General features: G+C 46.9%; 2 protein-coding genes across 3 annotated transcripts in view; both read right to left on the bottom strand.

The window, feature by feature from the left end:
* The window catches only part of SV2B (synaptic vesicle glycoprotein 2B), a 769788-nt gene that overhangs the window by 294956 nt on the left and 450789 nt on the right, over positions 1 to 24043 (bottom strand). The window lies entirely within an intron of this gene.
* Positions 1 to 24043, bottom strand: part of SLCO3A1 (solute carrier organic anion transporter family member 3A1) — a 214690-nt gene that overhangs the window by 54501 nt on the left and 136146 nt on the right. For both annotated transcript variants that reach the window (XM_032783005.2, XM_032783006.2), the window contains exon 3: positions 2529 to 2627. In XM_032783005.2, the coding sequence (XP_032638896.1) occupies positions 2529 to 2627 (99 nt within the window). The remainder of the gene's footprint in view (positions 1 to 2528; positions 2628 to 24043) is intronic.

Genomic DNA, 24043 nt, shown 5'->3' with positions numbered 1-24043 from the left:
CGTTTTGACACTTGCACATAAGAGCAGTCACATGGATCAGACTATTGACCCAGCTAGGATCCAGTCTCTGTCAGGGACCAGCACCCGACTTTCCTAATAGTCTGAGTGTCTGGAATGGCGAAAGATATTGCAAAGGCAAAATGTATTTTCCTCACTCCTTTTAATGTATTTTCTCTTTTTTCCTCCTTTCCCTATGCAGAGGCAGTATGAGCTAGTGAAAGTGAGGAATCAGGACACCTTGGTTTCCTCCCCAGTTCTGTCTTACTGGGAAACCCAGGGCAAATGACCCATCACATTGCATCCTTTTCTCCATTGGTCACATGGGGATAACACGGAGTCCCTGACCTACCTCCCCTGAAGTTTCATCTTTGGTTAATGGAATAAAGTGAGAGTATTATTACTGGTATGCTCTGTCACAAAAACGGGAATTCTTTTCCAATAAAAAAATTTCAAAACAAAATGAAACATTTTCATTTCATTCTAAACCTCGGTGCAATTTTTTGATGAAATGATTCAAAATGAAAAGCGATCATTTCCAGTGAACTTGGAAATTTCTATTTGGTATTTTTCAGGCTTTTCCTCCCCTGTTCATAAACTCCATCCCATTTTCCAATGGCAAGAAAGAACACACCAAACAGAAACATTTTCATTTTGAATCATTTTATCAATAATTTGGAAATTTTCAAACCCACAAACATTTTTCATGAAAAACATCCCCTAATTCAAAAATATTTGTAACCAGCTCTAATTAAGACTTTTTCTGTTGCTCAGTTTTATCAGCATCCTGGCAGGAATTATTAGTTGCTTTTGTGAGGGCTTTACCTCCATAATTAATACCAAGATTCTATCAAGTCTTATCTAGGAGCTTGCTTTCCACTCACAAGTAGGCCCATTGGCTGAAGCTATTGCACTGGCTTCAGTCGAATTACTCCCAGGCATAACATTAAGTGTGTGCTAAGTCTTTACTGGATCAGGGTCTAAATAATAAATGATTTGAATTCCCTGTCTTGGACCATTAACATTTGTATTACCTATCACCTTATTATTTCTTTCCTCTTCCCCTTTCAGAGGCATGCTGCGCTAATGGACAGTGTAACTCAGGGGTGGGCAAACTATGGCCCATGGACTGGATCCGGCCCATCAGGGCTTGAATCCGGCCCATGGGATTGCCACCCCTGTGGCACCATGGGCCTTGTACCGCTCCCGGATGTCCAGCATCATGTCCCTGTGGCCCATGGGTGGGGGGGCAGAGGGCTACGCACGCTGCCCTTGCGTGCAGGCACTGCTCCCCGCAGCTCCCATTGGCCAGGAAGGGGAAGCACGGCCAATGGGAGCTTCGAGGGACGTACCCACAGGTGAGGGAAGAGTGCGGAGCCCTCTCTTCACCCCCCTCCCCAGGGGCTGCAGGGACGTGGTGCCAACCACTTCCGGGAGTGGTGTGGGACCAGGGCAGGCAGGGAGACTGTCTTGGCCCCGGTGCATGCCGCTGCCACCAACGAGCCGCTCCATGTAAGTGGCGCTGGGCCGGAGCCCACACCCTGAACCTCTCTTGCACCCCAGCCCACTGCCCTGAGCCCCCTGTCGCACCCTGCACCTCTACTGCACCCCAACCCTCTGCCCTGAGCCTCCTGCCACATCCTGCACCTCTCCTGCAGCCCTGAGCCCCCTGCCCCAGCCCTACATTCATGGCCCCGCATGCAATTTCCCTGCCCAGATGTGGCCCTCGGGCCAAAAAGTTTGCCCACCTCTGGTGTAACTGGACTCTACTGACAAAAGGAATAATATAGCTAATAATAGAAGAGGAGACAGAAAGACAGATCAAGAGAGAGACAGAGAGACATTCAGAATATCATTAACTGTGAAAAATAAAGAACAGGGCTCAGGGAGGAGAGTCACATAGCAACTATCACCAAGAGAGGTAGTGCACAGACAGCACCAGAAGCTTCTTTATTGATATGCCTCTACCCTAGGGTGACCAGACAGCAAATATGAAAAATCGGGACAGGAGGTGGGGGGTAATAGGAGCCTATATAAGAAAAAGACCCCAAAATCAGGACTGTTCCTATAAAATCGAGACATCTGGTCACCCTACTCCACCCTAGGCTGCAAAGACTTCCTATAGCGGCAAAATGGGGGGGTTGTTCTCTTTGTCCTCGGTCCCTTGGTGGAGGCTGCATGAATGGGAGCTAGATAGCACTAGCTGTGATGGTGGCATCTTGACGTGGACGTCTGTCTACTAAGAAATGGGCTATGATCCCCTCAAACTCATTTAACATAAGATTCCAAACCACCCCAGATGGTAACAATTTCCAGCCACTTCCAATTTCTTCTCCACTGGAATCGAGGTGAAAGACTTTGAATCCCACCCAGCAGCTGAGTCTCACTCAAAAGGATTTCCTTATGCCTTGTTATGCTCATGAGCCTAGGAGACTCAGTGAGAGGGGGCTTTATGGGTGAATCTCAACATCTTAGTCCTGCAATACATCATTAATGCTCTTTAACAGCAACTCAGAAACAATTCGCCTTACTTGTGTCAATGAAGACAGCGTCCACATAGATTTTGGTACAGAAGGAGCCCAAGATAAATCCACAGGCTGGTCCAAATACCAGCATTGTAAACAGGATCCCTGCAAAGAAGCAGAAAACAACACAGGGAAATTAAACACCAGGCACAAGTTGTTCATCACACATTGGGCCAAACCCAGGCCGTACTGACATCGAGTTAAGATTTGCTTCCAAAGAATATTGTAGAGCAGGGTTCTCAAATGCTTTTTTGCTGGGCCGCCCTTTGAAAATATTTCAGGCTGTGACACCCCTCCGCCCGCAAGTGATAGCAAATTACGGTACATAACATACGGTACACAATCATGATATTGCCACCCTTATGTCTGCAGTGCTGCTGCTGGTGCTGCTGCCTTCAGAGCAGGGTGGCCAGAGAGCAGTAGCTGCTGTATCCCCCACAACTCCTCTTTACCCCCAGTGACCTTGTGATCTCGTGATTCCCCTACAATAGCCTTGTGACCCCCTTCTGGGTCGGGACCTCCAGTTTGAGAAACACGGTTGTAGAGCATGGAGATGTCATGCCGGTTGGACACATGCTTTGAACACAAGAGCTCCCCCATAACGCTCTCTGCTCTGCCCCAGCTCCTCAGAGGAGAGGGATGGGTGGGGTTGAATGCCAGGAAGGATTTCTATAACCTGAAGGGATGGTTTGTAAGTGAGACATTTTGGGGACCACTCAGACCAGGAAGAGGTTCTGTCACCTCCCGCCCTGTAATGTTGGTGCTGGGCATTTTTGGTTTAGAGCCCTGACACCAGAATCTCCTCCACACACACAAAGTCTTACCCCGGGCCCCCTCAGCCTAATTAAACTTTGCTGGTGACCCCAAGCCCTCCCAGTCCCGAGTCTCCCCAAACCTGTCCATGCTGAGTTCTTAACTAACAGATACTAGGACTTTTCCCTACTGGTGTGAAACCAGCCCCCCAAGGTGTGAAACCAGCCCCCAGCCTGCTCAGACATGTACACTCCTTATAGTTTGCATACCAAAGACCCACTTGGGGTAAAAATAAACAAAAAGCTTAATAAGCAGAAAATCCCCCAGAGCCAAAGATGAAATCACGAGGGGAAGCAAACACATGCAAGTTACACAGAAAATAAATATCAAAATGGAACCTCTGGCTTTACTCTTTTAAATTAGATGAACCCCCTGTTTTAATACAAGGTACCTACTGCCTTTGAACAGTGTCCGAGTGTAATGTCGACAGATCCCGGTCGTCAGCGGACAGGATCGAACCGGGGATCTCTGGAGCTTAGTGCATGAGCCTCTACAGTGTGAGCTAAAAGCCAACTGGCTGTTAGCTAAGGCTGTGGAGCAGACTCATTGTCCCTCTCTCTTCAAGTGGGCTTAGTGCCACTAGATGAGATAGAATACCACGCCCAGGAGGTATGTGGGTTACACCAGCATACCTCCTAACTGCAAGGGCGATCAGCGTTTCCCAGACAGCTTCCTGCCTAGATACTGTCCCTCAGTTTCTGGCTAGATTTCACTTCCAAACCTTCCCTTTTAAAAGGGTTTGCGGTTCTCTCTCTCTTGCATGGTCACTGAGAGCAGGAGAAGTTCCCTCTTGACTTGATAGCCAGGGTGTCTCAATGTCTTCCCATTAACTGTAAAGGCCCACCATTTGTCTTCTCCTAGGTGCTTGGAGCTAGTCTCAGCTGGTTGGGGAGGCAGCCCCTCCCTGGCTGACTGCCCACCGCCGCGTCAGGAGGTGGAGCTGAATGTTGTAGCACAAATTAGGAGTACAGTTTTATATATACAGACAAATACATGAACTCATGACCACAGTTTGTAAACATATCTCTTAATGACCAGCAAGTTCAGAACATTACAAGCTTTCACAGGAGACCTTACTCGATATATTTTTATGCCCAACAACATTGTATACGAGCAGTTAATTCAATTGCTTATTCTTTGGGGTTCAGACCCCCTGTTCTTCTGTTGGGGTGTCTGGACCCTGATTTTCATGGTAAGTGCAACAAATAGCTTAGTAGCCAGATGTGCCCAGGTCCCAACTGGTAGGGTCACTTCCCAGGATGCGCTGTTACGAGCACAAGCTACAGCAGACACAACTTTTCTCCCAGGGCAGATTCCATTAGAGAAATCCTCATCTGTGTCCGGCCAGGTTTAATACTGGACATTTACCAGACAGGACTGGATGCTTTCAGTGCCTGAGGCCAGCCTACCCCAGACATATTGAGCTGGTATAATAGGTGACGTGCCCTTTCAGCTGTTGAAATGCTCCCTGAAAGCTGCAGCTCCCACCCTGCCACTCCATTGATGTGCCCCAGCATCACACTGTTCATGGAGGCAGGTGAAGTGGGTGTTGTCTTGACATCAAAGGAGCTGCATGGGGCTCATGCTCCCCTGGGGCCTGCAAGGAGCTATCTGAGTCCCAGTGCAGCTGGGCCATTTCTCTCTCCACTACCCTGCCTCTGCCTGCGCTCTGTATATCGAACTCACACTTCAGTTTGGCAGTGGGATGCATCCCTTGTCCCCTCGCGAAGCCATCCAGAGAAGCTGTCTCCCGCTGCCCTGACACCTTGACGGATCGATAACGCACTGGTTAACTGCAGCCTCCCAGCCCTTTTACCCGAAACATTATTTCATCCCGAAGCATTTTCTCATAGTGCAGTTCTCAGCAATCAGAGAAATGATCTGCACAGCTGGGGGTAGAGAGGAGCTGGAGAAAAGCAGTGGCCTGTTAATACCCATGAAGGAACACCAAGGCTACTGGAAAAAAAAAACATGTGCCCTGACGAAAGCCTGGCTGGGCAGAATGCAAGAGTTTGCCTGGCCAGAAATAACTTTGCCTTAGTTCTGAGCATATTAGTTCCTTCAAGAGTGCGGCTTGGCTTTAATAACTGATGCAATGGAGCAACCATTATCCCCTCTAGCGCCTTGTGTGCAAACAGAGCTCATCGATACTGGTACCGAAATCAAGACCAATAAGGGGAGAGAGAAAGGGAGAGGCTGGGAAAAAGAGAGGGTCTCTGAGATTTTTGTAAATGATGCAAGGGAGAGATGGTGGCTTTGTGGTTAAAGCACCAGGCTGGGAGACCAGGATTCAATTTCCCTCTTCAGTGCAAACTATGGGTGTGACCTTGGGTAAGTCACTTATGGTAGGAATTTCAAAAGCCCGGTGCGTGCCTAAATCCTATGGAAGGTTAACAGGATTTTTGCTCCTAAATCACTTGGACTCCTTTGACACTCCAAGCCTTAATCTCTCTGTGCCCCTCTTCCCCTTCTATAAAATGAGGATACTCTTCCTTTACTTCACATTGGTGAGGAAAGGGTATGCTTACTAATGTCTGTGAGGTGTTGTGAGCCTCTTCACGGCTCAAACACTAGGGGGATGGGATTTCTCTCAGAGAAACGAGGTCCAGGGAAGACTGTTGCAGGCAGTGGGAGCTGCAGAGGAAAAGGATCTCTTGCCATCAGTGTAAAAATGCATGAAGGAAGCTGGTGCGGGGCAGAGGAGCGGGGGCTGGATGAAGACTGCAGAGGTTTCTAAAAATAAGCAGATCATCTTTCTGCTGGCCCCTTGAGTACTGTGAGCTAGTGGATTTGTTTGTGCGTGGCACTGACATGGATGGACGGGTTCGCTGTGTTGTGTGTGTGTGTGTGTGTGTGTGTGTGTGTGTGTGTGTGTGTGTGTGTGTGTGTGTGGCGCGTGCAGGTAGAAGGGAAGGGAGTGTCTCTAGATACAGCAAGAGGGGATGGAGGCAGTGCTAGGGCTGGATTTGTCCAAAGCACCATGCTAGCTTGGTACTGTTACCAAGGTGGATGTTTTTTAAAGGGAAAACACTTCTTGATGTTACTAGTTATCTAAGAGGATTCACTTGCAATATTGTCTTGACGCACTTTGAGAGGCAAAGGTAACATTAAAATAGACCCACTGAGAAAGAATAAGTCGCAGCCTACAGAGCATGGCTGAACTCAGCATAATGGGAAACGCTGATCTTGAGCTAAGATAAATCCTATCCAAACCCCACTTCAGACTGTGTGCTGGAGATTGCTAGATACGAGCCCACACTGCCATCTGCCACATTTCAGACTCAGGCATATGGCACAGTGAATGTGCAGGAGAAACTTACTAACCTGAAACTCCACACTAAAGCTGGCAGGATCTCCCCCATCTATCTGCACTCCAGCAAAGCTGCAAGTGACAGAAACAATGGTACTTTTATCAAACACCCCACAGTACACTTATTCAAACTCTCTACAGCATCAGCATTCAAACCAAACTGCAGCTGACGAAAGCAAAGCAGCACACTTTTTGCAATGCAGCATTCAGGCGTTATCAGCGTGTTTGAACACTTTTTCGCTAGTTGACAAGGTTCACTGATTCACAGATGCTTTGCCAGTCAACATGGGAATGGGCAAGGATCTGCTGTGTGTGTGTGGGTACGCACAGAGTTACACACTGATCATTTGTCTATATGCCAATATGTAATATTAATCATCAGAATAGTGCTAGACAGTAAAAATAATTGTGTGCGCATGCAAAGTCCGAGTTTTGTTAACTGAGGGATCCATTGTGAATTAGCCCCGTACGTATTATTGCTAAGGCTGTGTGTCTGCCACGGAGGTCACGGTTCCGTGACTTTTGCAGTGGCCAGTGCAGCTGGCTCAGGGGCTGCCCGACTGTTTGGTCAGCCCCTGGGCCAGCAGCAATTTGGGTGTGGGAGAGGCCTCAGGGCTGGGGTAGGGGGTTGGGGTGTGGGGTGGTGCTTACCTGGGGAAGGCCTCCCCAGAAGTGGCTGGCATGTCCCTGCAGCTCCTAGGCGGAGGGACCAGGGGGCTCTGTGCACCGCCCCCGCAGCTCCCATTGGCTGCGGTTCCCGGCCTAAGGGAGCTGCAGAGCTGATGCCTGTGGTGGGAGCAGTGTGCAGAGCCCCCCAGCCTTCCTTCCCCCTAGGAGCTGCAGGGACATACCAGTCAGAGCCGGGTAGGGAGCCTGCCAGCCCTGCCTACTCCCCACTCCTGCAGCGCCAGCAGGGGTCTTGGGCTTCCCCCACCCCCAGCGCCGGCAGAGGTCCTGGGCCAAGTGCAGCCACCCACCCATCCCCCCCCCAGCACCAGCGTGAGTCCTGGGCCACCGCCCAGCACCTGCATCACCCCCAGACCTCCCTCTCTAGAGCACTCGTAGCCCCCCGGCCCAAGTTTTAGTCGGGGATATAGTACAAGTCACGGACAAGTCACAGGCCATGAATTTTTGTTTACTGCCCATGACCTGTCCATGACTTTTACTAAAAATACCCGTGACTACAACGTAGCCTTAGTTCTTGCTAAATACCTGTAGGTACACGATAAGGCCTGGATCCTGCAAGTCCTTGCACAGCACACCATGTGCAAGCCTGTTGCACTCTAGGGTACATATGAGCAGAGGCTACATGTGGGGGCACGTACGGTTAAACACTAGGCCTAGCCCTCTGTAATGAACAGAAGTGAGTCTCAAAATCCCTGCCTCCTTGCTCTCAAGTGCGCAGGGCTGCAGGGGCGAGGAAAGAACAGGCACATCTGAGCAAACAAACAGTCAGAATTTCACCTGCTGAAAATTGGCATAGCACGACTGAAGCCAATGGAGATGGCTCTTGTAAATCAGCCTGAGAATCAGCCCATAGGCTTAATGTGATCCCCAGCATATGAACGAGACTTTATCTAACATGCATTCTTTGGGCCCTCGCCCGGGGAGTGCACACGGATGATTTGTACTGGGAAGCACAATGTTCTCAGGCAAACACGTCCCCATATTATCTTTACAATAGTTACAGAGATTGCTCTCTTCCTGAGATAAGGTCACACAGGGCAATAGAAGGGCTTAGAGCGGAGACAGACTCTCACAGATATCAGTGTCCTAATAGTCACACCAAAGTCAAGACTCTATTCCCAGTACTCCCAATGGGCAATGTGTATGTGGATCGAAGGTAGTATGGGGTTAGCAGACAGGCTTTTCCAGCAAGTTCCAGGGCCGTCACAAGCGCAGGCGATATGTAGCTTTCTGCAGCTTAGAATGAAATACACATGATGTTGGACTGGAGCCCAGGAGGCAGGCTAAATCAGCTGTGATTTGTATCTGACCTGTTCTCCAGAGCCAGTGGGCGTCAGTCCTTTCTTTGTGACCGGGAATTGCAGCTGCTGATTTTCACAAAGTGTTTTGTGCTCTCTGGAGAGCTGTGAACTTTCAAAGGCTGCTGTCTGCGGCTGACGCAGGATCACTGGGGTAAGTCACACGTGGCACGTCACAAGAAGCCAAACCCTGGAATCCTTAATCCTCTGCCAGTGGGGTCATTGAAGTCAGTAGGCGTTTGGCCAGTTTTGTCTCATGGTGTTTTCCTGTACAGCCACAAGTCCCAGCTTCAGTTGTGTCTAGGGTGACCAGACAGCACGTGTGAAAAATCGGGACAGAGGGTGGGGGGGTAATCAGAGCCAATATAAGAAAAAGGCCCAAATCAGGACTGTCCATATAAAGTCGGGACATCTGATCACCCTAGTTGTTTCAGACTCCAGGAGTATGTAAGCAGGCCGCTTGAATCAGAGCTTGGTTTGGGACTGCAATGACTGAGGGAGGGACAGAGACAGAGATCTGAGGGAGCAAGTCATTGACATGTGACAAAGGGGACCCATTTTCTAAAGCAGGGAGCGAACAAGAAGTTGTTAGGTGAGCTGATAAAGTGTTAGAGACTGCTAAAAGTGAACACAGGAAAACTGTTCACTCTGAAATTTCACCACTAGAGGGCACTGTGGGATTAAAGTGTCTGCTAAAAGATGATTTTTAAGTATTTTTTGCTAAAACATTAAATTATCTTTCACCTCCAGATTAATTGCAATTACCACCCCCCTCCTTCAAAGTTAACTGTGGTTTTGACTTCTCTTAAAGTTTACACTAAAATCAAGTCTACAGGAAGCTGTTCCTATGCTCCTCTTCAGAGGATCCCATCTTAACGCCCTCCATGTAACAACAATATATTACAGGCAGTCCTCGACTTTACGATGTTTGAGTTACAGCCAACAGCATTTACAACGTTTCCAAACTGACATCCTGTTTCAACTTTCTGATGTTGCTTTCAACTTTACGACGCTCAAGTTGACTTTGTTTCTGTGAGAAAATCAAGTCACAATGTTTCAACTTAAGACGTGATATCCAGGAACCAATTGCTGCGTGAGTCCAAGGACTGCCTGTACAGTTTTACCGTTTAAAATAAAATGCAACTCATCTGAAGGTTCCCAAAGAACAGCCCGTACGTACAGCTATTCTGCACCTGGCATGGAGGTGAAGCGGAAAGACAGTCCACTGGGTAAGGTGATTGTCTCAGATTTGTAAATGTTCAGTTTCATGTGTGACCTTGGGTGGGCCCCTTAGTCTCTCTGTGCCTCAGTTTCCCATGGGTACACTAGGGATAACAGTTCTGCCAAACTTCACAGGGGTGTTGTGAGGACAAATACATTACAGATACCTGCCGTGATGGGGGCCATATAAGTACCTAAGATAGGTGGACCATGACAGAGGTTCAGCAGAGCAAGCCATGATGCACTACAGTTTGGGACAGGAGCTGAAGAATACTGTAGCCAGATTTAGGGAAGAGGAATAAGCCATGTTAAAGTTTGCCAGTCACCCCCTTCCTCTCTGATCTTTAATGAGCCCACTCTAAGAACGCTTCCATCTCATTCACCAGCAACAAAGAGCCCCTAATGCCATCAAGGAGCAGGAGTTACTTATTAGTAGAGATAGGCCTGAACCAGCACCCTGTCCCAAACTTGGGGGGCAGGGGGTACAGTATGGAAAGGAGGGTGTTTTAAAATTCTGAATCCTGGGCCTATCTGTTCCCATTAGTTAGGCCATTTCCAGTGTTTGTCTCTTGTTTTAAAATCAGTCTCATAAATATGCCCAATGGCTTGTGATGGGATGTTAGATGGGGTGGGATCTGAGTTACTACAGAGAATTCTTTGCTGGGTGTCTGGCTGGTGATTCTTGCCCACATGCTCAGGGTTTAGCTGATCACCATACTTGGGGTTGGGAAGGCCCTGGGGGTTTTTCAACTTCCTCTGCAGGCTGGGGCACGGATCACTTGCTGGAAGATTCTCTGCACCTTGAAGTCTTTAAACCATGATTTGAGGACTTCAATAGCTCAGTCACAGGTTTGATACAGGAGTGGGTGGGTGAGATTCTGTGGCCTGCGTTGTGCAGGAGGTCAGACTAGATGATCATAATGGTCCTTTCTGACCTTACAGTCTATGATTTGGCTGTGGAGGGCATAGGGACCCTTAGGCCATGCTAACCTGCTAATGGAAAACTACTCTTCCAAGTAGGTTGTGATCTGTTTTCAGCAGCAAAGAGATTGTGGGTCAAATCTTGGCCCCACTGTAATTTGTGACAAAACTCCCACTGACTGCAACGGGCCCCAGGACTGGTATCAGCCTCTTTCCTTTGGTTGTCTCTGTGTTGGCTCCTCTCTCCCACCTCGGGCACACCTGAGGATTGTCATCACCTCCCTGCCTCAATAACAGGTGTGAGCAGTGGTGGACACAATGCTGCCTTGGAAACACAACTCTCTTGGTCTTTGGGCCAGCTGCACTTACTCCAGCCAAAGTTCTGTTTTCCCAGGTGATATTCACCTGTTGTGCCCCATGTTTAACCGACTAGGGGAGCGACGTTCTCGTTTTCAGCATTTGACTCCTATTTAAGGGTCAGTAACAGAGCTGGGCAGGAACTAGTTTTCCCATCCCAGAGAAACTTTTGAGATTTCCCTCTCCTAAATCAGGATGAAAGTCAAAATCTGGAAAATTTTTACTAACCGACAATCCAATCGAGAGAGAGAGAGATTTAGTTCACATGTTTTGATTTCAAGGTCTTAATTAAAAAAACACCCGTTAAATGTCAAACCAAAAGTCATTTCAAACAGAAATAAACGGGGTTGTTGTTTTTTTGCTTAGAAAATATGTCAACATGAGACCTCTTTGAAACATTTTTCTAAATTTTTTTCAAAATGAAAAACTTATAACAAAAAAATAAAAAATAAATCAGTCCTTTCCCACAAGTTTTGGTTTCAACAAATTGGCATTTCCCAACCAAAAAAGTTAATCCAAAAATTCCTGACCAGCTCTAGTCAATTATAATAAAACCTAGCACTTCAGTCACGCTTTTCATTAAAACTCTGCAAGCACTGTACAGAGGAGAAGGGAGGAGTGATAGGAAGTATCATTATCCCCACTGCACATAAGAAGAAACCGAGGGACAGGGAAGGTGAAGTGATCTGCCCAAAATCACACAACAGGTCAGTGACAGAGCTGGGAAATGTTCCACTGAATGAATGGATTTCAACATTGCAACGAAGCAGAGCAATTCTTAGGCAAACCCTGCTACACACTGCTGGCTAAGAGATATTGAAGAAAACTCAAGCCCACTGTCTTTGCAGTAAGAAGTGGGAGAAGCATCTGTCCTGAATGCCTGTAGTGAGTTAACAGGAAACAGTAACTCACAGCAGAAACGCCTCTTGGCTGGAAACAAGACACCAACATGAAAAATACATGGACGAACACGCTTGTTCTTTAGGGAGCCCATTTCATGTTTGTTTCAGAAAGAGATCACTAGTGAAGAAGAGCAGCTCCAGTGCACAGTGGTGGGCTGGGTAAAGGCAACAGGTCATGGAACAAGTACCTTTTCTTCAAAACCCTTTAGTAGTAAACACTAAATGCCAGTTCCAGTGCAGGTGCTTCAGCAAAAGGAGAAGAGTGCACTTTGCAGAGACGAACATGAAGTGAAGCAGGTCAGAGCAAAGCCAGAAAACTTTGCTGAGATCTCTACTGGAAAGCCTTGCACAGCGATCCATCTGCCATTTCACTACTCTGGCAGCTGCCTCTGAGGGGGGATTGGCGCCGAGGGAAGCCAGGTTGTGCCCAAAGCAAAAGATCAATAGATGGCTATATTTCACAGCATTCCTGACAAGTGCATAGAGCAGGCGAGAAATGCCAACAGGGTGACAATATTTTCTTATCCACAAGGCATTCATGCAAAGGTGCATGTGATCATCGGCTATTCAGAACCCAAAACTCTAATTAAGGTCACATAACAGTTTCCATTCCTAACCTCCCGTTTTCACTCACTCAGAAATTTCCCAGGCTTGGTCTCTGCCCAAAGATGAATTTATTTTAGTGAGTGACTGAGACAGAATGGTTGAGCTGTTTTTGAAGAGAGTAACATACAATATTTATACTCACGTGCACCCCCACTCCCTGGAGGATATATATTTATGCATTGCTCCTGGCAAGATTTAGAGTTACTGGTTTAGGACCTGATGAAGAAGGGCACTTACGTATGTGCTTAACTTTAACCATTGACTTCAACGGAACTTTCCATGTGCTTAAAGAGGAGCTTTGCCGTATATTGGGGCCTTATGCAGATGCCAAGCCCCAAGCCAGAGACAATGACAGGGGAAAGGTTAACAAGGGGGGGTGCGAGGTGAAGTGACGCAGCAGGTATGTTGAGGCATCATAGGAGAAACATAAATACATAAGCAGATGTCTATTTAGCAAGTCTCCCTGAGATGTCAGCATCCTTTTAACACGCTCATCAGAAGCCAATGTAGAAAAGGGCAGCCATATAAAAAGATGCGAGGGTGATATCCTTGTGGCTAAGATCAAGCAGAGTAACAGTTTATTTTAGGGCCTCTCAGTAACTCATTTCTTATTTGTGAGCAAGGGAGAGAGTGCTCTTACTGTGTCCCATTAAGTGTGGCCATTTATTCAGTAATCCTTTCCCCACGATAGACGATTTTGCTGTCTTGACTTCATTATTTTCAACAAATTAAATGTTTGGAATCAAGTCTTGCTGCAACTTTTTTTTTTGGGGGTGTTTAAAAAATTGATTGTAGAGTTCACAGATTCACTTAGATCATACTAAGAGAAAACAAAATAAATGCTAGTGCAAGAATCCAGAGGGAATCCCAAACAGAATTTGAATATGCAGCTCTTTGTGCGAAACTCCTCATCTACCGGTAAAATGAACACACATTATACTGCATATAGTAAAGTTAGCTCAGTTTTTTTAAAAACAGCTAAGAATTTTCAGGTGTCACATTAGCCCCCAGAAGGCGCACCTTCCATCCCAGGAACTAGCAGAGAGACACAGATACTGACAAAATCTCATTAATGATTTTACATATGGACTACATAGTTCTAGCAAAATGCATCTCCTAGTTTCTATCAACCTCTGTAATCAGAGCAAGTTATTGGAAGAGCTAGGAATTAAGTCCTGAGTTCTCAAACTGGCCCTGCCACTGACATACACTGTAGTCTTGCCAAGTCCCTTTGCTCCCCCATGCCTCCGTCTCCCCACTGTAAATCTGGCTGAATACTACTAGTGTTGCCAACTCTCACAATATTTGATGTTGTACTTAAAGCCCCAGTTCCCAGAGGCATGTGATCAGGTGAGAATCTCTGTTTTCATTGTTTTTTCAGTCCTGGTTGTTGCAGGGAAGAGCTTGGAATCACAATCTGACCCAAGGGCACCTAAAGGCTCAGGAGGCAAAGAAAAGCCCATATTTGTTAGATTACTTTAAAAAAAAAAAAATCACCACAATTTTTCAGGACCTGACTCACGATTTTTGAACCCTTAGAGTTGGCAATACTATAGTACTGACCCATCCTTCGGGGCAGTGTGAGGATTTGTTCATGGATGTCTGTGCAGCGCTCAGTGTGGAAAATGTTATGTATTATTAGGGTTTCCAGAATTAATCATTGGGTTGGGACAAGGCTTTAAAGTGAGATCACGTAGTCTTGGCAGCCGAGTTCAAACACAGAAGTTCTTATAGTCACTGGCCTGCTGGGTGTCCTTGGGCTAGACACTGCCCCTCTCCGTGCCTCCGTTTCCCTATCCTGCCCTTGTCATAAACAGATAGCTAAGGGTTAATGTTTCTTTTACCTGTAAAGGGTTAACAAAGGGAACCAAACACCTGACCAGAGGACCAATCAGGAAACAAGATTTTAAAAGCTCAGGGAGGGAATGTTTGGGTGTGTGTCCCCTTTGTCTGTCTCCGGTCTGTCTCTCGGCTATGAGAGGGATCTTTCTATCTTCAAGCTTCTAATCTTCAGTTTCCAAGTTGTGAGTACAAAGGTAGAAAAACAATAGGCTTTTATTGTTTTTTTGTATTTACATGTGTGTAGTTGCTGGGATGTTTAAATTGTATTTCTTTTTGGAAATAAGGGCTGGTTTATTTCATATTTTTTCTTTTAAGCAATTGACCCTGTATATTGTTATCTTGATACAGAGACCATTTTTATGTCTTTTCTTTCTTTTATATAAAGCTTTTCCTTTTTAAAACCTGTTGGATGTTCTTTTCTAATGTGAGGATCTAGGGGATAGAAATCCCTGTGCCAGGATTATGGTCTCTCCAGGAAAAGACTGGGAGGGGGAAAAAGAAAGGAGGTGGGAAGGTAATTGCCCTCCTGTTTTGTAATTCAAGGAGTTTAACTACAGTAATCTTCCAAGATAACCCACGGAGGGGAAGCTGGGGAGGAAGTAAAGAGAAGACAAGGAGGGGGTCATTTCCCTTTGTGGTAAGACTCAGGGCATCTGAGTCTTGGGGTCCCGAGAAGGTTTTGGGAGACCAGAGTGAGCCAAACACTGGAAATTTTGGCTGGTGGCAGCGCTATCAGTTCCAAGCTGGTAATTAAGCTTGGAGTTCATGCAGGCACCACACTTTGGACCTAAGGTTCAGAATTAGGTACTCACAACTTGGAAACTGAAGATTAGAAGCTTGAAGATAGAAAGATCCCTCTCATAGCTGAGAGACAGACCGGAGACAGACAAAGGGACACACACCCAAACATTCCCTCCTTGAGCTTTTAAAATCTTGTTTCCTGATTGGGTCCTCTGGTCAGGTGTTTGGTTCCCTTTGTAACCCTTTACAGGTAAAAGAAACATTACCCTTAGCTATCTGTTTATGACAGCCCTCCTTTGTAAAGCACTCTGAGATCTACTGATGGAAAGGAAACTTAAGTGCAAGGTATTATCTCTAGCATAGGACAGACTCTGCCACTGAGTCCCTGAGTGGCCTTGGCCAAATCACCTTATTCACCTCCTTGCCTCATGTAGAGTTGTTAACTTCGTGGGGCACTTGCGCTGCTGAGTTAGTGTCTGCACTGAGTGCTAATCTTGATGGTTATTTCCAGCTCGGTATCACAGACATTATTATTGTTTATGCAGGCTATTACCACAGCACTCATTTAACTGTAAATTCCTTTATTAAATCCAATCTGAATGCTATTTGTACAACTGCTCTAACCATGCCTAAATAATACGCAAATTGACTACATCAAAACAGTAACAAACCACTTATAAGCATTTGATCAAGATATTTACAAACAGCCTAAACCCTGGGGTGCTCAGACTCATATTGGTCGGCTCCTGCTTGGTCAGGTAGGGATTCGCAATGAATCCTTTAAGAATCCTTTTTCGATCCTTGAACAAACAAGCAATGTCACTGCCAGTTATTGGGCCTTAGCTAAGACCAGATGAAGCAGTTTATTATATAGCCAGTTATTTACTGCACCTGGTACCCAATTAACTGCATTTTATGTCTGCTACTTCAGTCTGACCTTAAATAAGAGAATGCTAATATTTTGAATGGTCACTACAAGTTTAACACAACAACTCTTCTTTCTCATGATCTCATTCTTTCTGGTCACATGCTCTGGGGCTATTGCTCATGTTATATCCCAACTCAATTTAAAACCATCGTTCACCCAGATCTAACGTGGGCCTATATGCCCACACAGAGGCCTCTCTCGTCACCTGTAATACCTGCTGGGCAACTGTTCAGGATAAGGTTGCCAATCCTCCAGCGTTGTCCTGGAGTCTCCAGGATTTAAAAATGAATCTTTAATTAAAGGTCATGTCGTGTGATGAAACCTCCAGGAATAAGTCCATCCAAAATTGGCAGCCTAGTTTGAGGGAGGGGCCCGCATGGGGAAGGGGTGATTTGAGCAGACAGATATAGCATCTCTCAAGGCTGCGTCTGAGGCGAACAGGGCGTGTTTAATAAGCAAGAGAGTTGTGACTCATAGAGGAGGAGAGAAGAAATCAGTTCTCAGGGTAAGGATCTACTGAGCACCGAGATGCAGGGAACCTAGATTTAGAATAGCTCTCATCATACAGCTTCCGGACAAGGCACAAAAGCAACTCGCTGGCCCATAAAGATTCTGAATATCGTTTTCAAAAGCGCCTTTGTGATTTAGGAACCTAACCCCCATTTTCAACAGTGACTCAGATGCCTAAGTCACACTGCCTCTGAGAAGGTTACCCACTCTCTCCACTGAAAACCATACACACCCACTCCTACCCATCCCAGCAAAATCATCTTCCCTTCAGCAGAAGCCTTAGTCCTGCCTTGATACCTAGCGCCAGCAGAGAAGTACAATTCCAGAGCCCAGAATCCTCTGCCTAAGAGCAACCTGTCCCCAGATATACACATCTAGGGCTACCAGGCAAAAGCATCGGGGGTGGCTTCAAATGCAGCAGCAGAACGTTAGGGATAGAAAGGGGGGGTGGAAAAGAATTGCACTGGGTTCCCTCCCCAAATCCCTCCTTGAAGACAGACAAGTGCCTGGCATCAATACGGAGGCTCCAGTGTTGGTTTGTGAAGGAGCGGTGGTTGATCTGGCCTGCGATGGGTTGAGATCCAGAGTCGGGTTGCCTCTGTTCCAGGAAATCAGGGTGTAGAAACCTGCGCCCGACTCGGTATGAAGCACGTGGGCAGAGCGCTGACAGGAGGGATCCCTGCACTGTGCTCTCCCAGACACCAGCTGTGCTGTCTAGTACTGAGAGCGAAGGGCAGAAAGTGACTGGCTCTCCCTGTGCCTCTTTGGGTTGCCAACTTTCCAACTGCAGAAAACCAAACAACCCCAGGATTGGAAGAGTGAATGGGTGGCTTAGAAGCACCTTTCCCCACAGCTCCTAGCCCCAGGTTCTGTCAAGTTTAGCTCAGTTGGGCCCAAGGGCCCGGCCCAATGTATTACACCTCTACCTTGATATAACGCTGTCCTCGGGAGCCAAAAAATCTTACCGTGTTACAGGTGAAACCATGTTATATCGAACTTGATTTGATCCCCTGGAGCGTGCAGCCCCCCTCCCCCCCCGGAGCACTGTTTTACCGCGTTATATCCAAAGTCACATTATATCGGGTGGCAGAGGTATATTTATCAGCTTGGATGCGGTGCTTTCTGGTGGGTAAAGACTGGAAGTGAGGCACTGAGTGTATTAGATCCTGGCCCGATTACTGGGTCACAATAGATTTGTTTTTCAGTTCTTTGGTTTGAAAGGAATTAAAAAAAAAAAAAAACCTCCTAGACCTCCAGATCTGGAAATGTTTAAATTCTTAGTTGCTGAAAATGATGGTGAAGAGATCATTCAAGGGTAGCAAATGGCTGTGTGCACATGTGTATGGTGTGGGGAGGGGTTGCATGAGTGTGTATGGTGGGGGAGAGGCTGCATGCATGTGTACTGTAGGGAGGGGCTGCATGCGTGTGTGTATGTATGGCAGAGGATGGGGTGCACATGTGTGCATGTGTATGGTGTGGGAGGGCAGGGCCAACTCCAGGCACCAGCCCAGCAAGCTGCTTCTTGGGGCAGCCAACGGTAAGGGGCGGCATGTCTGGGTCTTTGGCAGCAATTCGGTGGGAGGTCCCTGGGTCCCTCTTGGAGCGAAGGACCAGCCACCAAATTGCCGCCAAAGACTGAAGCGGCAGGAGTAGAGCTGCAGATCGTGATTTTTGCCACCTCAAACAGCAAAATAAAATTTTTTAAAAAGCCGCGATCGCAATCTGCAGCTCATTTCTGATGCAAAGCACAAGGGAAGCAGATCATTAAGAACTTTACTATTGTTAACCTCACATAGTTCATTTTAACTATCATTTAATAATTAAATCTCCTGGCGCCCCTGGAGGTAGGGAGGTGTCATCACCCCCATTTTACAGATGGGGAGCATGAGATGCAGACCAGGGAATGCCTAAGGTTGCATAATTACCAGAACAGAAACAGGCATTCCCACTTCCAGGCTCTGTGCTTGTCCCCTAGACGTCATTTCCTCCCACATCCATCCTGCTGCTTGTGTCTGCTGCAGAGGATACTTCCTTGTGCTGAGAGCACCATGAGAACACAACAGAGCCACCTGTAACCTGACCAAGATGTTACCCATTGCCCCATCCAGCAACGCCCAATGGCTATGAATACAAATCGCATTCAGGTTTAGGTGGGGTAATGGGCGAAGCCACATTGCGCTTTGGAGAACTCTTCCAGAGTGCACTGGTGAAAGGTTATGGAGGCCACAAGCACAGAGCCCCCATCCTTTACGCTCACATACTTCCCCGTTATGACACAACTGTGTGAAAGCAAAAATAACCAGAGCTGGAAAGACTCACTACAGCTTCTCTTCTTGCAGACTGATCCCACTCCATCAATGCAAGAGGCAAGATACCCGTTGAGGCGACCTTGAAACTAGGAGCTCCCTTGTCATCCATAACTGAATTGTTTAACAAGTACTCATTCAGTCCTTGAGACCCAGAAAAGCTACGCACCAGCACTTGGAAAGGTCTCTCTTTGCTCCCATCGGAGAGCAGTCTGTTGATTGACTCGCATTATAATGTATTCTGTTCATGATCATTCAGCGACAAATGATTTACTGCCTCAAGCAGTAGGTTTACTGAGGGAGGAAACTTTTCTGCTGGGAAGGAACTTCGTAAAGCTTCCCCAATAAAGGCCAGGCAAACTCGCTGCATGACTGGAGGAGAGCAGGGGCTGGAATCCAGTGCATACTACCAGGAATGCACTTTGCAGGGACACTGCAGGAACCTTAGTTTGTTCTCTGCCTCTTGGCAGGGGCATGAGCTTTTTAGCCTGGCTTCAGCATGATACATGTTCTTTTCCCAGTTGGGGCTAGCACTCAAGTCAAGTAATTTTGAAGGGTTCCCTACCTCAGCCACAATGGCCTTACTACCTTCCCATCCCTCTTCCTCCTGCTCTCTCTCTCACTTCCCTGATCTCCCCATTGATCTTCCTCCTTCCCTCCCCTTCATATGGGTTAATTATCCTGAGACCATTTGGAATATCAGCGCCTGGGCCCAGATCCTCAACTGGTGTACATCAATAAATGCCTTTGACTTCAGTGGAGCTACTCTGATATACACTAGCTGACGATCTAGTCCTTGAGGCATGCGGGGATCAGGATGCCAGGAGGAGAAAGCTGGTTTGATAACTTCTTGTGGTTAAATTGTCTCTAGTCACAATGCACCCTACCTCTCTCAAAATACAGCATGCCAGACACCTCTCTGTTCAGCATCTGCGTCAAGCTGCCCCATCCCCATTACTGCCTACAAAGCCTATCAAGAACCTTCTACCAGGATGCATCTCCTGACATTTCCCCAACCCCATTGGGGCATTTTTCATCTCTTTGCTCCGTGGTTACCCAAGAACAGACACCATTTTCCCTGATGTTTATTAACTCACATGGCATGAAGCCTGCGTCTGTGGCACCATTACTAACACCTAGCTTTATATTTGTTGTTTAACGCAGAAACCAAGATCAGGCATCACCAAAAAAATGGCTCATTTTGATTTGTTCTGCTTCCTCGGTGCAGCCAGTGAAGCAAAGGGAATGTCAAAGCAATCCTGACAGATGTTTCAAAGTGCCTGCAGCTGCTAATTAATGAGGAGCAGTGTTGAGATGGTTCAGTTCAGTGTTTAGCCTCTATTCTGTTGGGGATCAAAGCAGTTCCAACTATACACTTGCATCAAACGAATAGGGGGAGGGGGAAGGATTGAGTGCTTTCTTATTAATTAACATTTTTAATATTGATGGTATTGCACAAATGAATCACTGATTATGATTGCACCTGGCTAGCTATATCTGATGCCAAGTGCAGCTGGGTTTCACTGACAGCCAAAGGGGATTCAGGGAAAGTGCACAGATTCTAAGAGCTGAAATTTCAAGTGCTCAGCGCCCACAATTGGGGGCCAAATTTTCAGGAAAGCTCAGCACAAATGGGTCCCACATGTCACAGTGGAAACTCCTAAGGAGGAGGATGGACGTATGGTTTGTGCCTGCAAAATGAACTGCGGGTACAAATCCAAGCCCTTGTGCCTCTAAGGCAGTGTTTCCCAAACATGAGATGCCGCTTGTGTAGGGAAAGCCCCAAGTGGCGCGGGCTGAGGGACGTACTGGCCCCCGCTTCTAGCAGCTCCCATTGGCCTGGAGCAGCAAACCGCAGCCAGTGGGAGCCGCGATCGGCCAGACCTGCAGATGGGGCAGTTAAACAAATCGGCTCAGCCCGGCCCACCAGGAGTTTTCCCTACACAAGTTGCGTCCCAGGTTTTGGAAACACTGCTCTAAGGGTATGTCTACACGGCAACTAGACACCCAGGGCTGGCCTACGTCAGTTTTAGGACCCTGCGAGGTGGGAGGGTCCCAAAGCTCAGTCCCCAGCCTGAGCCCAGAAGTCTACACAGCAGTGAAACAACACCGCAGCCAGAGTCCTGCAAGCCCAAGCTGGCTGGCACAGGCCAGTCGCAGGTTTTTCTTTGCTGTGTAGTCATATACCTGTTGGATCTATGACTGTAGCTGGATAGTTAAGACCATTCCTACAGAGAATGTTTTACCATCGTCATCAATCATTTGTTTGGCAGTAGCACCTCAAAGTGCCAATCAGGATCTCTTTTTGTGAGGCGCTGCACAAATGTGTAGTAAAGAGACGGTCCCTCCCCCAAAGCCTTGTAATTGCAAAGACTCAACCCAAGCGAATGAACAAATAAACGAGTGACGGAGTGAGGCAGCGAGGACAAGGGAACGCTAAAACCAGCATGATTTCCCAGGGACCAACTGCGTGCAGATTCTTTCCCCAAGTTCAGCCTTTGGCATTCATTAGCCAGTGTTTACTAACCAATGAGACTATCACCATGCTGCAGAACGGAAGCCTTATACTGAACTGTATTTCTCCAACCACCCCCAAAATAATGCCTCTCCTCCTACTCTCGTGGTATATACTTCTCTCCAAAGCCCCTTGAAATGCATGTCCCATAGCCCCGATTCTGATTGTGAACTGTGATCATGCTTTGATGCTTGCCAGTGGAATCTGCATTGGAGCTAAACTATGAATTTTATGCAGCTCAGAATGCCTGTCTTAGGATAGTTTCCCTCAATCCCCTTCTCTATACACCCTTAGAACAGTGGTTCTCAAAGTTGGCCCGTCGCTTGTTCAGGGAAAGCCCCTGGTAGGCTGGGCCAGTTTGTTTACTTGCCAGGTCCACAGGCTCGGCCGATCGCGGCTCCCAGTGGCTGCGGTTTGCTGCTCTAGGCCAATGGGGGCTGCGGGAAGTGGCGGCCAGTACATCCCTCGACCCGCGCCGCTTCCCACAGCCCCCATTGGTCAAGGGATGTGGTGGCCACCCTTCTCGCAGCCCCCATTGGCCTGGAGCAGCGAACTGTGGCCAATGGGAGCCGCAGTCAGCTGAACCTGTGGATGCGGCAGGTAAACAAACCAGCCCAGCCCACCAGGGGCTTTCCCTTAACAAGAAGCAGACCGGCTTTGAGAACTACTGCCTTAGAAAACTATTTTTCTCTACAGCTAGACAGAGATTTACTAAGTCACTTTCTGGTGAGGAAGTTAACCTGGAAAACATCCATCAGGGACTATTTCACAATGTTTCCTTTAAGATGTTCTACTCTCCACGGTTTGTAGCATATACTCCAGTACTGAAATATGACTTTACCCCTCCTATTTAACAAACCGTTATGTTCACATTTATTTCACATTAGGAGGCTGGTGCAGCATTTGCTTTCTCAGCAGGTGGCAGCACTGTGCTTGGGATAGGGATTTCTGGTAACATGACCCCCGCAGAGCAGTAGAGGGCGCTCACACAGTATGCTTTCAGTGACCACACCAAAAAGAAGGCTACTTATTTCAAGGTCTTTGTAGCACAGTAACAATCTCTTTGTTGTGAAAGATATTTAGAGTCAATCCACAAAGAGATTGCTAGAATTTTAAGGTATATAAATTTTAGGCATTTACCCAAGTTGGCAATGTCCTTTTAAACACTGATTTCTGTCAGAGTTTAGAAGGGTATCTCCAAGGAGATCTCTGTTGACAGAGAGATGAAATGTGATTCCCGTATGCAGTTATTTTGCCTGGTGAACCATCTTGCACCTTCAATTATTACCGAGCCTTAAAGTTTGTTTTTTCAGCAAATCCTCATTCCCAGGGCAACATATGCCATTAACTTGCCATCTCGGGAGATCCAGATGAGCATGCAGTATTGTTTGTGCAGGAGCTAACAAAAGGATTGGACCCCTAGATTGGGAGCTGGGCTGACCAGCCAGCCCAGAATTTCCTGTGACTATAATTCCACTCTACCAAGTCCAAAGACACAGAAGGTCATTAGATCCTTGATATGATCTGAAGTAACGAAGACACAAACAAAAGGCAGGTTGTGGGTCGTATTGCCTGCTGGGTCATTGCCTTGGCCAGTAGCTGAAGCAGCGTGGGAATTAAAAACAAAAAACAAACCACCGCCCCAACCTGAAGAAGATTGCAAAAGTAAATCCCCTGGAGGTCTATGTTAAAAATATTTGAATTAAGCTGACACACTGCAGCTGGCGTTGAGAGTTTGTTATTCCCTTTATCCAAAATATTCTTCCTGGTTAGAATTCAAGCAAGGGAGACGCTGCTCCTTTTCTGTTATCAGTTGTGATAAATCTTAGGGCAAAGTTGTTTATGTTAAACCGTCCACCGTGTGACTGGTACTAGATGCTAATCCTGTAGCAATCTCCATCAGTCTCTGCATATTTAACCAAGGCAGTGAACACTCGAGTAGGATTAAGAACGAGCCTGCATTGTAGTAGTATTTTCCTACTTAAATCACAGCAATTCTTTCCTGGTCTCCTAATATTTACATACACTGTGTGTATAAGCAACTTACAAGAGTCTCAAAAGACCACAAAATTGCCTTTCACCATGCTGGCAATCTATGCGTGCATTCTCTGCAAATCTATATAGTCTGACTGCTCTTTTAATGTGCATGTACTTGCACTGTACAACACCATGTCTCCATTACATTGACCTGAGTTGATTTTTATTCATTGTTATTTATAGAGCACTATCTATCTTGGAAGGTGCACACATTCCTCAGCAGCCTTAAAAGACCACATCTCTTCCCCAAAGAATTTAGACAGACATGCAGCAAGAGGTAAGAAACTAACAACAAGAATTGGATCAAACACTATTGGAAAGGAGACTAATGTTGATTTACTCTACTGTGCCATCACCCACCGTAACAGAAATGAACCAGTGTCCATCCCATCTGGTGTCCTGCTTTCAGGAACACTAACAGAACAGCAGTTTGGTATTCTGGCCCCTGCCGTACCTCAAAAACAATGGTCCAGCTAGTCCCCTATCTTGTCCTGTTGTGTGCTTGAAGACACCATTGACTTGCTTCA

Source organism: Chelonoidis abingdonii, chromosome 9, assembly GCF_003597395.2.
Source record: "Chelonoidis abingdonii isolate Lonesome George chromosome 9, CheloAbing_2.0, whole genome shotgun sequence".
NCBI lineage: Eukaryota > Metazoa > Chordata > Testudines > Testudinidae > Chelonoidis > Chelonoidis abingdonii.
Note: the sequence above shows the minus strand (reverse complement) of the source record. Positions and strands in the feature narration are given on the sequence as shown.